This window comes from Mauremys reevesii, linkage group 19, assembly GCF_016161935.1.
Source record: "Mauremys reevesii isolate NIE-2019 linkage group 19, ASM1616193v1, whole genome shotgun sequence".
Lineage (NCBI taxonomy): Eukaryota > Metazoa > Chordata > Testudines > Geoemydidae > Mauremys > Mauremys reevesii.
This window is the reverse complement of record NC_052641.1, coordinates 1838341-1852774: the sequence shown is the minus strand read 5'-3', so window position 1 is coordinate 1852774 and position 14434 is coordinate 1838341. Positions and strand designations below refer to the sequence as shown.

At 54.9% G+C, this 14434-nt stretch overlaps 1 protein-coding gene across 5 annotated transcripts in view; it reads left to right on the top strand.

The window, feature by feature from the left end:
* The window catches only part of LRSAM1 (leucine rich repeat and sterile alpha motif containing 1), a 55083-nt gene extending 42280 nt beyond the window's left edge, over positions 1-12803 (top strand). For all 5 annotated transcript variants that reach the window (XM_039506234.1, XM_039506236.1, XM_039506238.1 and 2 more), the window contains 6 exons: positions 3253-3348; positions 4002-4100; positions 5105-5236; positions 5803-5884; positions 6215-6351; positions 7257-12803. In XM_039506234.1, coding sequence (XP_039362168.1) covers positions 3253-3348; positions 4002-4100; positions 5105-5236; positions 5803-5884; positions 6215-6351; positions 7257-7382 — 672 coding nt within the window. In that variant the 3' untranslated portion in view covers positions 7383-12803. The remainder of the gene's footprint in view (positions 1-3252; positions 3349-4001; positions 4101-5104; positions 5237-5802; positions 5885-6214; positions 6352-7256) is intronic.
* Positions 12804-14434: the final 1631 nt, after the last annotated feature.

The following is a 14434-nucleotide window of genomic DNA, read 5'->3' as shown; positions in this document are numbered from 1 at the left end:
TAGCAAAGCTTTTGATACGGTCTCCACAGTATTCTTGCTGGCAAGTTAAAGTATGGGCTGGATGAGACGACTATACAGTGGATAGAGAGCTGGCTAGATCGTCGGGCTCAGCGGGTGGTGATCAATGGCTCCATGTCTAGTTGGCAGCCGGTATCAAGCGGAGTGCCCCAAGGGTCAGTCCTGGGGCTGGTTTTGTTCAATATTTTCATTAATGATCTGGAGGACGGCATGGACTGCACTCTCAGCAAGTTTGCAGATGACACTATACTGGGAGGACTGGTAGATATGCTGGAGGGTAGGGTTAGGATACAGAGGGACCTAGACAAATTAGAGGATTGGGCCAAAAGAAACCTGATGAGGTTCAACAAGGACAAGTGCAGAGTCTTGAACTTAGGACAGAAGAATCCCATTCACTGCTACAGACTAGGGACCGAATGTCTAGGCAGCAGTTCTGCAGAAAAGGACCTAGGGGTTACAGTGGACGAGAAGTTGGATATGAGTCGACAGTGTGCCCTTGTTGCCAAGAAGGCCAACAGCATTTTGGGCTGTATAAATAGGAGCATTGCCAGCAGATCGAGGGACGTGATCATTCCCCTCTATTCGATATTGGTAAGGCCTCATCTGGAGTACTGTGTCCAGTTTTGGGCCCCACACTACAAGAAGGATGTGGAAAAATTGGAAAGAGTCCAGCGAAGGGCCGCAAAAATGATTAGGGGGCTGGAGCACATGACTTATGAAGAGAGGCCGAGGGACCTGGGATTGTTTAGTCTGCAGAAGAAAAGAATGAGGGGGGATTTGATAGCTGCTTTCAACTACCTGAAAGGGGGTTCCAAAGAGGATGGATCTAGACTGTTCTCAGTGGTACCAGAGGGCAGAACAAGGAGAAGTGGTCTCAGGTTGCAGTGGGGGAGGTTTAGGTTGGATATTAGGAAAAAAAATTTCACTAGGAGGGTGGTGAAGCACTGGAATGGGTTACCTAGGGAAGTGGTGGAATTTCCTTCCTTAGAGGTTTTTAAGGTCAGGCTTGACAAAGCCCTGGCTGGGATGATTTAGTTGGGTTTGGTCCTGCTTTGAGCAGGGGGTTGGACTAGATGACCTCCTGAGGTCCCTTCCAACCCTAATATTCTATGTTTCTACAGTAGTTTCATGCATGTCTTGAACCCTTAATGCAGGATCAATGCCCAAAATGGGGTGCAGCAGGAACTCACATGAAGCCCAAGCGTTGCACTAGATGTGCACCAAGTGGAGCAGACTGCAGCTGCCACCCTCTTTAGTACCAAAGTGCTGCCTGTAGAGACGCTAGGTCCCATTATACAATGACTGGCCTGAGCACCCTTCCAGCTGCTGCAAGCTGCAGTCTGTGCAGGCCACAACCGACCAGGGTAGCTGGAGAGCAGCATTGGAGACTTCTGAGGTTGCACTCCAGCCACACATGCTCCAGGGGGCTAACCCCCTGAATCGGTACTGCGTGTGAATGTTCTCCCCTGGCAGCAGCTTGAGCTTGGGCCTCCGTGAAGCGGGTACACTGGGCATGCCTGGGGACTGTGGGGAACCGAAGAGAAGGCCTGAATAGCTGGCCAAGGAAAGCTGGCCATGTGGGGAGGGGAGCACCAGAGCTAAGCTGCTGCTTCTGAGCCGTGCATCAGTGGCTAAAGCCTCCAGAGCTATTACTTACCCTGTCCTGAGCAAATGGGGAGAGGGTCAAGCACCTTGGAGTGGGACAGCATGGGAGGGATAGGAGCTGATTGCTCCCAGAGGTATGTTTCCAGCAGAGCTTTCCCCAGGGTAATTGTCTTATGACCTTCAGGGAAGCTGATCAGTTCTGTGCTCCAAACCAGCCCTTTCTTGCTCACAGAATCCATGTGCCAGGATCTGTGTGTCTGTGGAAATGAAAGAAATCAACAATTACAAATAAACATGAACACAACATTCTGTGTCAAGGGAAATGTCTTCTCCAAATGAGATCAGCACAAGACAGAGGGGTTGTGTGGCTGGTGTCCCATGCTCAGTACCCTTCCTTTGGGACAGAGAGGAAGTCAGCAAGTATTTCACAGACCTCAGACACTCACCACGTTCCTGGAAGCTGCTGCCCGTATTTTGTCTGCAGTCTCCTGCTGCACCACCCAGGATTAGGGGGCTCTCATTAAATCCTCTGCTGAGACATAACCCCCTCAAGAGTAACGCAACAGCAGCGATCAGAACCCGCCCCTGTTCCTGTTAGAGGAAATTCCTGACAGTGTCTGAGCCCTGTCAAGGCCATGCTTGATGAGTGCTTCTCTCTGCTCCCCAGGCCTCTTCTGGGGGGTTGGCTCCAAATAATGTTGCTGGCACCTTGGTCCCAGACATCTAAAATTTCCAGATCCAGTATTCTGTTGGTTTCACCATACCCTATGTTCCTCCAAACTAACACAGAGCTAAGTGGGATAAACCTCTGCAGCCTCACCCCTGTATTGACCAGCGGGAGGCGCTGTGATTTGTAATGTCCCAGGGGTATTCCAGCTCTTCTGCTGTCATCACTGTCCTTGATGACAATGGTTTACAATGAGGACTGCACCTCTACAGCATCCTCCCCTCCCCCCACAGCCACAAGCTCAGGGCAGCATACAACAGAATGAAGATCAAATCCCAGCCCCGTGACATACAGCTCCATCAAATCAAGCAAGCCCCCTCCCATGGAGCCTGATTCTATCTGATACTCGTGAGATCTCAAGGAGTCCAGCCATCTCCAAGGCCATGGAGATGCTGTTGCCTAGGCCCGTCCCCACCCACCTGGGTACCTGGCAGGCTTGCAGATCTCAGCCTCTGTGGCCTTGCTGCAGATAAGGAAGGGGAATACAGATGTTCCTGTTGCTATAGATTGAGGCAGAGTCTCCAGCTGGAGTGTGAGGGTGGCTTATGGGCAAAGGGCTGCCTGAGTGAGTCTGGTCACTCTGCACAGCGTGTGGTGGGACTGGGGTAATGGACAAGTGCAGGGCGGTACGTTGAGAACTGGGGAACTGCCATTACTTGGTCTAATGTGCGTGGCAGCGACCCCTGGCCCCCAGCAGAGATCTCCCTGAGAGTGGGATTGGGAATCTGCTCAGCTTTGCTGAGGTTCAGTTGGACACGGCTCAAAAACTTGGGTTGAGTATTTGAGCAAAATTAATGCTCTGCCCACTGGAGGTTATGGTTGAGAGACAAAGCTCTGCAGCTGCACCCCTGCCATAGCCTTCATGTGATCGGGAGACAGGGCTGCCTCTGCTTCTGCTGCAGGAGGTGATCACAGAGCAACGCCGAGCCCTGAGCTACATGCTGCAGCAGCTGCTCAAGGAGAAGAAGCAAAGGGAAGAGGAACTGCAACAAATCCTGGTATGTGATGGGACTTGTTAATGACTCTGCATAGAGCAGGAGCAGCACACAGTGCTATGTGGGGAGTGACCACATGGGGGAGAAAAGGGGACCAAGACGAGGGATGTGATATTCTGTGTTCATAGGGCCCATTAGTGTCAATGGGAGCCTTGCCGGTGACTTTAGAGAGCCTTGAATCAGGCCCTCAGTGTCCCTGGACCAGTGTGGGCACTGTGTTTGGCAGAGGTCATCATGCATACTCCCTCCCTGCCAGAGCAATGGTGACCATTGCAGTGTTGTTTCTAGGGGAGGAGGGAAGCAGGACACAGAGACCCTATGCGGTATCATAGCCTGCCAACGTGCTTCGTCTTCTCGAGCCATATCCACTGGCAGCCCCTTAGCACAGTTTGGTCCCAGTGCGTGGGACAAGGGTGCCTGCAGGGCAGAGGGAGATGGAGAATCCTGGGGGTGAGCAAGAGAAGGGATGTAGGGATCAAAGGAGAGTCAGCCCCAGGAGGCCATTAAGGTCCCAGCCCTGGCGCTCCATGGCAATGTGAGCTACCATCGGTGGCTCTGAGCTTGCTCCACACTGACATTGCTGTTGGCTTCTCCTTTGGTGCTGCAATTCAAACTCCCTAGAGCCTGGGTTCTAATTCACCTTCTTTTTCTTGCAGCTGGAGATGGAGGCAAAAAGTGAAACAAAGCAGGAGAACTACTGGCTGATCCAGTATCAGCGCCTGCTGAACCAGAAGCCTCTCTCACTGAAACTCCAGGTCACTGCGGGGTAGTGCTGGGATTGCGGTAGTGCTGGGGGCCATGGTACTAGGTGCTGCCCCAAATCTAAGCCGGTAACAAGCGCTTTCCATTGCCCTGCCCACCTGCTCGGCTGGAGAGCAGTTCCATTAGCAGTGTCACCACAATGGCTGAAACGCTACCAGATCTGCTTTCCTCTGATCCCCTTGTGAGGTGCCTTGCTAGACCTCCCTGCCCTGCGCAAGGTTGTGGCTGCTGAGCATATCCACAGAAATCCCAGTGCAGCTGTCAGGAGGAGATGCTCTTCCCTTTGAGCCTGCAGTGAGCCAATAGCTCAGCATGGCATTGGGGGGCGCTGGGCTGCCAGAGGTATGGGCCTCAGCCTGAATTTTTAGCTCCTAGTGGTGATTACACTGATAGCTATTTTAAGAATAGGACTTTTGGTCTTAGCCAAACTTCAGCTCAGGTAGCTGCATTCAGCATCCCCAAATCCCCCTGCAATTTCAGTTGAATGCAGGAGTCTTTTCACTTTCTGTCCGTAACTTTTGCCCTGTGTTGCGCACTGTTATATAGCTGCTGGAGTGGTGGCTCAGGTGGCTGATTTCAGCAATGGCTGAATTGATCCCGGCTGGCTTGCATATCGACTGGAGTTTGTAAAGCACTTTGGGAGGGCAGGTACCTGCCAGAATGGGAACTGTCAAACCCTTGGTTTTACTCTTCCAGAAATGGAACATTTGGGGCATGGCTGGTAAACTAGAAAGGTGCAAACACTGCTCAGATGCAGCAGTGCTTCCAGGGATCCAGCATCTCTTGGGGAGCAACTTACCTCTGAGGAAGGCTTCTAACCAGTGATTACCTAGAGCAGGGGTTTGGCCTAGAGAGATGGTTTGGGAGCAGTGCTTGTTCCTCTTACGCGGCTTTGGAACAGGGTCTCACCCCGACCCGGGGCTGATCTCGCGCGCTGCCCGACCGGGGGCTGACCCTGCGCAGTCCCTGGCCAGGGGATTTACCTTGTCTTTTGCAGGAGGAGGGCTTGGAGAGGCAGCTGATAAACCTGCTAATCGAGCTGTCGGCTGAACAGTACGTACCAATCTTTGCCCATCACCGGCTGTCGCTGGAAATGCTCAGCACCATGACCCTCAGCGACCTGGCAAAGGTACAATGGCAAACGCCCCTGTAATGCCATTCCCTGCGTCTGCCCTGCACTCCAGGGGCTGATCCTGCCATGGCCCTGGGCCTGGGCCTGGGCAGCCTAGGGAAGCCCTGTTGGGTTTTGTGCTTACTGCTGTGTATACGGGTGGGGGGGCTGGATGGAGGGCCTCATGCAGCCCCATGTGCCAGATCCAGTTGGGTGCTCTTCCAAGGGCCTGTCTCCCGACACGGGCCTTACCAAAACGGCTGCTGCTGTGCAGAAGCCACCCGCTGCAGCGTCTGCTGGGAAGGAATCTGTGCAGCTGGCTTAGCACCTTCCTCCTCCCTTGAGAGCTCTCCGGGCCTTGCTGGCTCATGCCGAGAAATGCTTTGGTTCTGGGTCCAGGGCCTAGTGGAGACGCAGGAAGGCATCGCCTGCTTCCCAAGGCATTGCAGCATGAAGCCAACGAGCCTTGCCCAGGCTGTGTATCCTGCTTCGGGAAACATGGCCTCCCTCTCGCTTTGCCTCCCCAGGAGCTCTGTTCTCAGCCCTAGCCTCTCAGAGCTAACTGGCCTCTCCTTGTGCTGCAGATTGGAATCACAGAAACTGGCCTGCAGCACACGATCCTCAGGCGAGCCCAGGAGATCCTGGCTGTGGCTAAAACAATCCCAGGTACCACCAGCTTATTCCTCTGCCGCATTGCTGGATGTCCGTGTTCTATAAGCATCCAGGTCCCCTTCAGCCCGGAGCAGCCTCCTAGTCCTCTGTGCTGAAGGTCTGCAGCTCTGTGCAGGCACTGGACAGCCCAAGTGGGGAGTGGGGAATGTGCAGGGCTGAGTGAGATCCGGAGAAGAGGCAGGCCAGGGAGAAGCTGCAGAGCCTGTTGTTGCTGCAGCCTCCCACCGTTCAGATGGCAGGGCTCCGGGATATGCTGCTTGGCCTGGGGGCTGGTATTAAGAGGAGGCTAGTGCTGGCATTCATGCTTTCTCCTGCTGACTACAGAGCTGCTGAAGAGCACTGAGACCAAGGGCCCTGCTGCCCCAGAGCCGAGTGCCCCCCCTGAAGAAATCCTCCCTTCTGCACCCCAGCTGGAGCTGGACGAGAGGAAGTCTGAGTGCGTGGTCTGCATGGAGCAGGAGGTGAGATCCTGGAGCTGGCGAAGGGACTGATGGCTGGAATGCTGCAGCTGTGCAGCAGTGTACAGCAGAGAGCTCCCGGAGGCTGACCTACTAGGTGGGCTCAGCAGCCTAGCCTGGGGCAGGGCCCTCTCATCTCTCCCTTTGTGGAGGCTGGAAGGCACATGACACCCATCTCCCACCTCCCGCCTCAACAGCTGGCTGCTGGGAGCTGCTTCTGATCCTCAGCACTTGCCAAGAGCCCAATGCCAAGAGCCTCTTCACATCTGCGAGCCCAGCCCTGGGCTGCCAAACAGATGGCTGAGAAGAGCAGCGAGTGGAGATGCCGACCCTGCTCACCTTGGTGTCCTTCCAAGGGGTGCTCACAAGTGGGATGGGGGAGTAGGATCAGTCACCTGGCAGGTAGGGGAGAGATTTGAGTTTTCACCTGGGTTTATCCCTGAAAATGGAGCAGGGCAAGGTACAGGGTCAGACGGGGGTTGCTGACAGCCCTGATCCCCGCAGACTGGCTCTGTCCAACCCCAGCTGTCCAGAGTGGCAGTGCCTGAGCTCTCTGCTTCGCAAGCCCTGCTTTGCTCAGTATATTCAGGAACATAGGAGAGTGAAAGCTGGGCCCGACACTGGATCTGCTTCAATAGAAATATGCAGTGCTTAGAGGAAGGGACCAAAGATCAGGACACCTGGATTCTAGTTCCAGCTCTGCCATGGACTCACTGGGTGAGCTTGGGCAATTCACAGCCCCGCTCTGTACCTCAGTTTCTCCTCTGTAAAAGAGAAGTGACACTGCTCTTCTACCTGGAGGGTGCTGCAAGGCCTAGCTGGTGATTGTGTGCACTAGGCTTTCTGCTGTGCAGTGGATGGGGCAAGAGCAGTATGACCCCCCTCTCCACTCTGCCTCCTTCCTGCAGGCCCAGATGATCTTCCTGAACTGTGGCCACGTGTGCTGCTGCCAAACATGCTGCGAGACCCTGCGCATCTGCCCCCTCTGCCGCAAAGACATCGTGCAGCGTGTCCGCATCTTCCACAGCAGCTAGCCAGGGAGCAGCTGCTGGGCTCTTGGGGCTGGAGGTGCCATCAGCTGGGAAGGCCGCTGCCCAAGGCTCCTCGGAGGCCTGGGTGGGTGTCCGATCTGCTCATCTCCATGCCGCAGCGTATCAACCACCCCTCCCAGTGTCACGTGTACACTTTGCACTGCTCAGAGCCTGTGACTGTGAGGCCGCTTTGGGGAGGACTGGAATGTGCACTGTCACCTCATGTCCTGGGGGGGTAACTCCAGGGCTGAATGTTCTCATATGCTCCAGTAGGCATGTTTAGCACACGCCTCTTCCCCCACAGTAACCCCTGCAGTCGCCCCCTGTGCTATGCAGATGGAAGCAGACGCTGCTGAGTGACTTAAGGGCTGTCTCAAGTCCCCGTGAGTGTCGGTGGATTTCTGCCTCCCTTGCCTTGCCTGTCTGTGTGCTCCCAAGATGCCTGGGGGGCTGCAAGCCCGTCCCTTCCCTGTCTAATGTATTTATTTGCCTTCAGCAACATGATCACACTACACTGTTTCCTCCAAGCCAGAGGAGACTGGTTCAGTCAGTAGCTTCCTTTTGTGCTCTGAGTAGCTCCCTTTGTGCATGGCCCTGGGCACCTGGGAGACCAGAGCTCCTCCATGGGGTGCTGTTGTGGGAAAAGACAAGCACTTGGTAGCAAGCATGGGATTCTCTGGGAACCCTGTCAGGCCCTCACACCCAGACTGCTCCAAGCCCTCACACTCCTGCACCGGAGGGATCTGACCCTTAGCAACTGACCATGCTGGGAGAACCATGATTCCCCCCCCACCCCCGACACACACACTTTAACCCATCTCCCATTGCAGGGGGAGGGCCTGTGGGTCTGCTGGCAAGGAGCTGTCTGTCAGGTTGGATCTGCTGGCTAGACATAGAGGGGGCTGGTTCTGAATGTAAGTGGCTGCTCCAGTCTTGCAGCTTGGACTGCAGGCTGATAGCGCAGGTCAGGCATGGACTGGGAGGGCCCATTCCCGTCACTGGGTTTGGGGAGGGACAGACTAAGTAGCATCCGTCAGCGATGTGACTGGAGAACTTGCAGCTGACCCTGCAGGATGGGGCCCACAGCTGCTCTGCACAGGTGGTCCCGCTGGAATTGTGGGGCCATTTGTCCAGCCCTGCCAGGTCCTGGGTGAAAATAAATGTGCATCTCTGAGCTAAGGCTCTGATTTCCTCGGGGCGCTGCTGCCGCCCTGAGCCAGCACGGTCTGTGGGGGAGAGCAGGGCACTCTTGCCAAAGCTATAGGCGGGAGGTAGTCGTGCATGGGGGGAGGGTGATGTTCTTGATGGAGCTGTTGGCAGCTTTGCATTGGGAGCAGGACATTTGGTTAATTGCTTCTCCATTTTAATTAATAAGTAACGATTTCAGTAAGTTCCCGCTTTCTAGACCTTGACCTACAAGCTGAACCAGCCTGTCTCATTTCCCCAGGCGCAGCTGGTTTGTGCTGGTGGCTGTTTACTCACGTTTTCTTGAGAAGTGTGAGGGCAGTTGAAGGGTGACTCAGTGTTGAGTACTGGCCTTTTACCTCCATGGGCCGAGGTTCAAAGCCGGTCCTGGATCCCCAGTAGCAATGGGACTGCTGGGATCTCACTGGTTATCCTCCTCTGTCTGCATCAGCGAAGCCCAGCTCCTCAGAGCTGGTGGTGTTGGCTCATCTCCCTCCCAGAGACCAGCGGGGGCCACTGCAGGGTGGCGGCAGAGCTGGGAGGTGGGAAGGCCACAGCATAGGACTGGGATAGGAGGCAGTAGGACTAAAGTGCAGGTGGAGCTAGACCTGCTGGTGCCAGGCCTGGCTCTCCAGAGCAGCACTAGGCAGTTCCCTCACTGATCTCCTCAGCGGCTGAGCTCTGGGAGGAAGGATCCAGAACGTGGGACCCACTGGCTGCTTCTCTGGCCCCGGCCCCGTGACTGGTGATGGCAAAACAGTGGAAGGCTGATGGGCCCGAGGCTACGAGACGTGCCTTGGGGGAGCTGCATGCTCTCTCTGCGCCATGGTCAGGTGGCATTATGAGCATCCTTGGTCGGGGGGGTCACTTCCCATCTGAGGGACCCAGGAGGGCTGAAAGAAGGCCATGTCAGTGGGGTCCCAGGGCCGGTTTCTCAGCACGGCAGGGGGCACTACCCACCAATGACATGGAGGAGCTGCCTAAATGAACTCGGATTGAAATGGGGTAGGGGCCCCACAGAGGGGTCTCTCTCATCCCATCCCCAGGGCCTTTTATTGCTGGGTCCTGATCCTGTGGGTGGCTGAGTCCCCTTCGCTCCCAGGGCCTTCTGTGGGGGGAGAGGCAGGATCAGGCCCTTCCTCCCTGATACAGGGCTCAGTGCTGGAGCAGAAGGTTCGTGCTGGAGCTTCCTTTGGCATCTTCCCCGGCTGTCCCGCTCTCTCTAGGCTCCAGGACCCTGTGTGGGGGCTGTTCCAGGCTGAGGACTCTGAGGAGGTGCATCTTGGCACATCTCTGGGGATCCAAAGTCAGCATTGGGCCTAGGCAAAAAAAAACCCCAAGGCCCATCTGCCTTTGCCTCAGAGAGCAGGCTGGTCCCTGGCTCAGTCTAGGAAAGCAGCTTTGACCGCTCTCCTGAGCCCCTGCTCACAGAACAGTTACTGTGCCCCCAGCGTGTGGCAGGGGAGTCAGACAGCGGCATGGGCTTATGGCAATGGCAGCAGCATGCACAACACCTTATCCCCACGTCTCATCCAGCCCAACTTGGCACTGACCCTGGCAAGTGAGTTTGGGGTCTGAGTTCCCAATGAGCTGGAAGCTATGTCCCACAACTCCCCCTTCCTGCAGTGCCGTCTCCCCACTGACCCTTAGGGCCGATCTGTAGGCAAGGGTGCTATGGGCCTTGCGAGTTCAGTAGCCAGAGCTGCCCAGCACCTGTTTACTAGCTCCCACCTCACCCACCCACTCTGGAAAGGCTCCCTCCCCTGCCGTGCTTGCCCCCAGCCTGCGAGCCAGGCCTTTCCACAGCACCCCTGAAGCCCTTGGGGAAGGCTAAGACCGTAGTATGGCTGTCACATGTATGTATTTCACTACTGAGCCTGTATGTGAATAAATGCCTTCAAAGGGTGGGTCCTGGCGAGGCCTGGATTGAATTTCCTGCCCCGGGCTCCCATGCCCCATGGACTGCAAGCGTCTCAGAGGGGCACGGGGAGGAGAGTGCCCCTCTGGCTCTGGCAGGTTCAGAGCTCAGGCGGGTTGTGAACCGGGGTGTGTTGGGGGACAGAGTAGGGGCAGGGAGGGAGGCTCCAGCAAAGACAAGACTCAAGCCCTTACATGCAGCTGTTTGCTGGAGAGGTGGCAGTGTCTGTAGGGAAAGGCCTGTGTCCCATTGTTGTGTGTCTTCCCTGGGACTGTCAGGTTAGATCCTCCAGCTGCTGCTCTGGGGGCAAGGCCTGGCATGTGTGAATGCAGCATCACAGGTGTTTCTGTAACACTGCCCAGCCACCTGTGCCAAAGGTAAGGCAGAGGTAATGAATGACCAAGGCAAGAAGCAAGGTCCACAGCTTGCCAATAAACAAGCCTCAAGCCAAAGGTCCTTGGATAACGCAGAGCTAGGAGGTGTGTTTCTTGGCCCTCCCCCATGTGGTAGCTGGGATTGGGCTGTGGGAATGTCTCGCCTGTCGCTGCTGGGAATTGCTGGCTGCTGGTTGTGCAGACCTATTTGTGTCTTGTTTCTGGCAAAAGAAAAGAAAGAGGCATGAAACTGAACAATAACAAACCAATCGCCCTGCTAAGGGCTAGCGCTCCCTCCACAGCCCGTGGCAGCCGCAACAGCTAAGGCTCTGCATCTTGGGCTGAGTCCCCTGCTGTTGCCCAGCCTATGGCAATGCCATTGAGGGGGGGGGCCTATGCTGGTAACACAGGTCAAGCCTCATGTCCCCACCTGGGGCCTCCCTTGCACCCTGGGTGTTCTGGTCACCTTGTAAGTTAGAGAGGAAGGTGGGTCCTGCAGACAATGGACGGAACTTCCCACTCAGCAGCCTCCCTCCTACCCACCTCACCTTGCCTCCCCTACCAGCAGGCTGCCTACTTCTTTGCTAGCTTCCCTCCTTTCCCTGTTGGTTCCATGGTGCCCTGCTTGCCATCCTCAACCCTTGATGGCCAACCTTCTGCTGCCAGCCTTGGACAGATACTGGAGAGAATTTCCCCAAAGCCCCTCTGAGTGCAGCTACTGTTGGAAGAGTTGATGTAAAAATAGTACCTTTTCACTGCGCAGCTCTGCGACCTGCAGGGACTGTGCTGATCATCTAGTCAGAGCTCTTGGAGAACCTAACCCAGTGGTTTGTGTATCTAGCTCAATTCCTGAGTGCAGCTTTTGGAAAGCCAGCCAGTCTTGATTTTAGATGCCAAGTGATGGAGAAGCAGCCTGGGCTCATTACACTTCCTTTAAATTTTGCATCTTGTTTTCAGTTTAAATTTTGCTGACTTCAAGTTCTGGCCATTGCGGCTTATTTTGCTTTTGTCATTCTGCTCAATTAAAGAGCCCTGTAGTATCAGCAAGACCTCGGTGTAGGTACCAAAAAACCATGACAAAATTACCTCTGCCCCTTCTGTTGGATAAACTAAATAGATTGAGCTCCTTCAGTCTCTCACTGAGCTCTCACCGGGTGGTTTCCAGGCCCCAGGCAATTCTTGTAGCCCTTTGCTGAACCATTTCCAAATCTTAAACCTTTCTTTAATGTGTGGACAGCAGAACTGGATGGTCTCACTAGGGCCATGTGCAGAGGTAATACCACCTCCCTCCTCCTAACTATTCCCTTCCATACTGTGTTAGCCAACGGCCTTGCACTAGGAGTGCATGTTCAGTTGGTTATCCACCTTGGCCCTTCATCCTTCCCAGATGTACAGATTTTACTGGCTATGCTACATTGTTCCTGCATTTCTCTCCTGCTAGCCGTGCAGAGCTGATGCTGCTAAGGCTGCTGTAGCTGTACTGCACTCGGGGGCAATTCAAGGTGTGACTGCAGCATGGGTGTACCTGTATCAGTAAGGGTTTGGATTTGTCTGTGCCTCGTGCCTGAGCTGATGGAGCCTGGCTTGGTTCTTGGATCCTAGGGGTTGGGGCTAGCAAAGAGACTTCTTTACTTTCAAACGAAGCAGATTTACTCTGGAGTAAGTCAGTACCCATGCTCTTCCACATGACCCCTCCCTGCAATGCTGTACAGAGTTGCCAGTGCCCATTGTTAAGGTGACCTGATGCTTCCCTTTACAAGACTCTGTTTTCAGTGCTTATAACTTTGCCAAATGTTATGCATTTGGGCTGATATTTCCCAGGCCCAGTGTCTGCTGCAGGCTGAATTGTTTTGGGAAGCTTCAGCCAAAACCATTCAGCCACTTCTCAGAATGAGATCAGGTAAAATATGTTCTTGTGCCCATGTCAATCAAAAACTCTGACCCATTTCACTCTGGAGCAGGGATGTGAAATGTGGCAGGGGGTGGCCTTGGTGTCAGTGATGTGCCTTTTGCTACTCCTTTTTTTAATAATTGGAAATATACCAATCTCCTAGAACTGGAAGGGACCTTGAAAGGTCATTGAGTCCAGCCCCCTGCCTTCACTAGCAGGACCAATATTTGCCCCAGATCCCTAAGTGGCCCCCTCAAGGATTGAACTCACAACCCTGGGTTTAGCAGGCCAATGCTCAAACCACTGAGCTATCCCTCCCCCCACTCCTGGGGAAATTCACACAAATTTGGCCAAACTGGGCATTTGCAACCACCTTCTCTCTCTCTCTCTCTCACACACACACACACACACACACACACACACACACACACACACACACACACACACACACACACACACACACACACACACACACACACACACACACACACACACACACACACACACAGAGAGAGAGAGAGAGAGAGAGAGAGAGAGAGAGAGAGAGAGCGCCTGAGTGCAGAGCTATCAGGGCTGAGCAGGACTTCTCCTGCAATTGCTGCTCCCAGCTGTCGGGGGGCTGCTGTGGGGCCAGGCATGAGTACTGAGAGCAGAGACTGTTGCTCCTACAGCCTGATTGAACTGCAGAACAGAGGTTGGAGGGGGAATGATTGGGGTGCGGGGGGATTCAGCCTCCTTGTGCATATGCAGTGTTCTCGTGATCACATTCAGTGCAGAAGCTGGGCGCTATGCCGTGCATGAGGCAGGGCTGTGGGAAGAGAAAAGAGTCTCGTGGTTATGGCAGCTGAATGCTGCCCTGGAGGACTCAATTCTATCCCTGTCTCTGCCACAGAGTTTGTGTGTGGCGATGGGCATGTCACTTACACCAGTCTTTTCACAGTTCCTCATTTTCTGGGTGCCCAGCGCATGCCCCTGGCCCATAGGTGGAGAGAGGGTGACTGCGGTTGGGGAAACGAACACTTAACAGCTACCTGGAGGTGGGGGTAGGACAGTGAGCTCGCTGGGCCCTGTACTCACGGGGGCTGTCAGAAAGCGAGCTAGCCCAGCTGTGCACTCATCTGGGGCAGCGCTGGCTCCTGTCCCGTGGCCGCAGGGCGGGCTGCAGAGCAAGGCCACCCAGCTATGTCCTGTCCCATGGAGGGGGCTGGCCTGAGCCCAGCTTCCCCCCACCCCCAGCCTTTGGGCTCTTTTTCACCACAGTTTGGGTCAGGGCTTCCCCTCGAGCTGGACATGCATGTGAGTGGCAGTTGGGGAGTTGGGCTGATAGATTGGGGGGGAGCCCCCTTTAGCCATATCCACCTGCCACCTGTACCCTGGGGCTGGAGCTGCAACCTCTGCAGCTGAGGTCGATCGGCAGTCTGCTTCGAGCACAGAACGGGCTATAAAAACACTAACTGGCCCTGAAAAGCAGGAACTGTGTCACAAGTTGGGCCACCAAAGCGAGTATCCACTGTTGACGGTTTTGGCCTTCCCTGGTCTGTGCTGTGTTCACCAGCTGGATGAGGAGGATGACACTACCACCTACTTGCACGGGGTGGTGTGAAGCTGAATTTATGAATAGCTGTGATGGACAGGTGCTGTGGCGAAAGCAACATAGCAAAGCACCAGAGGAAGCAACTACTCTTGT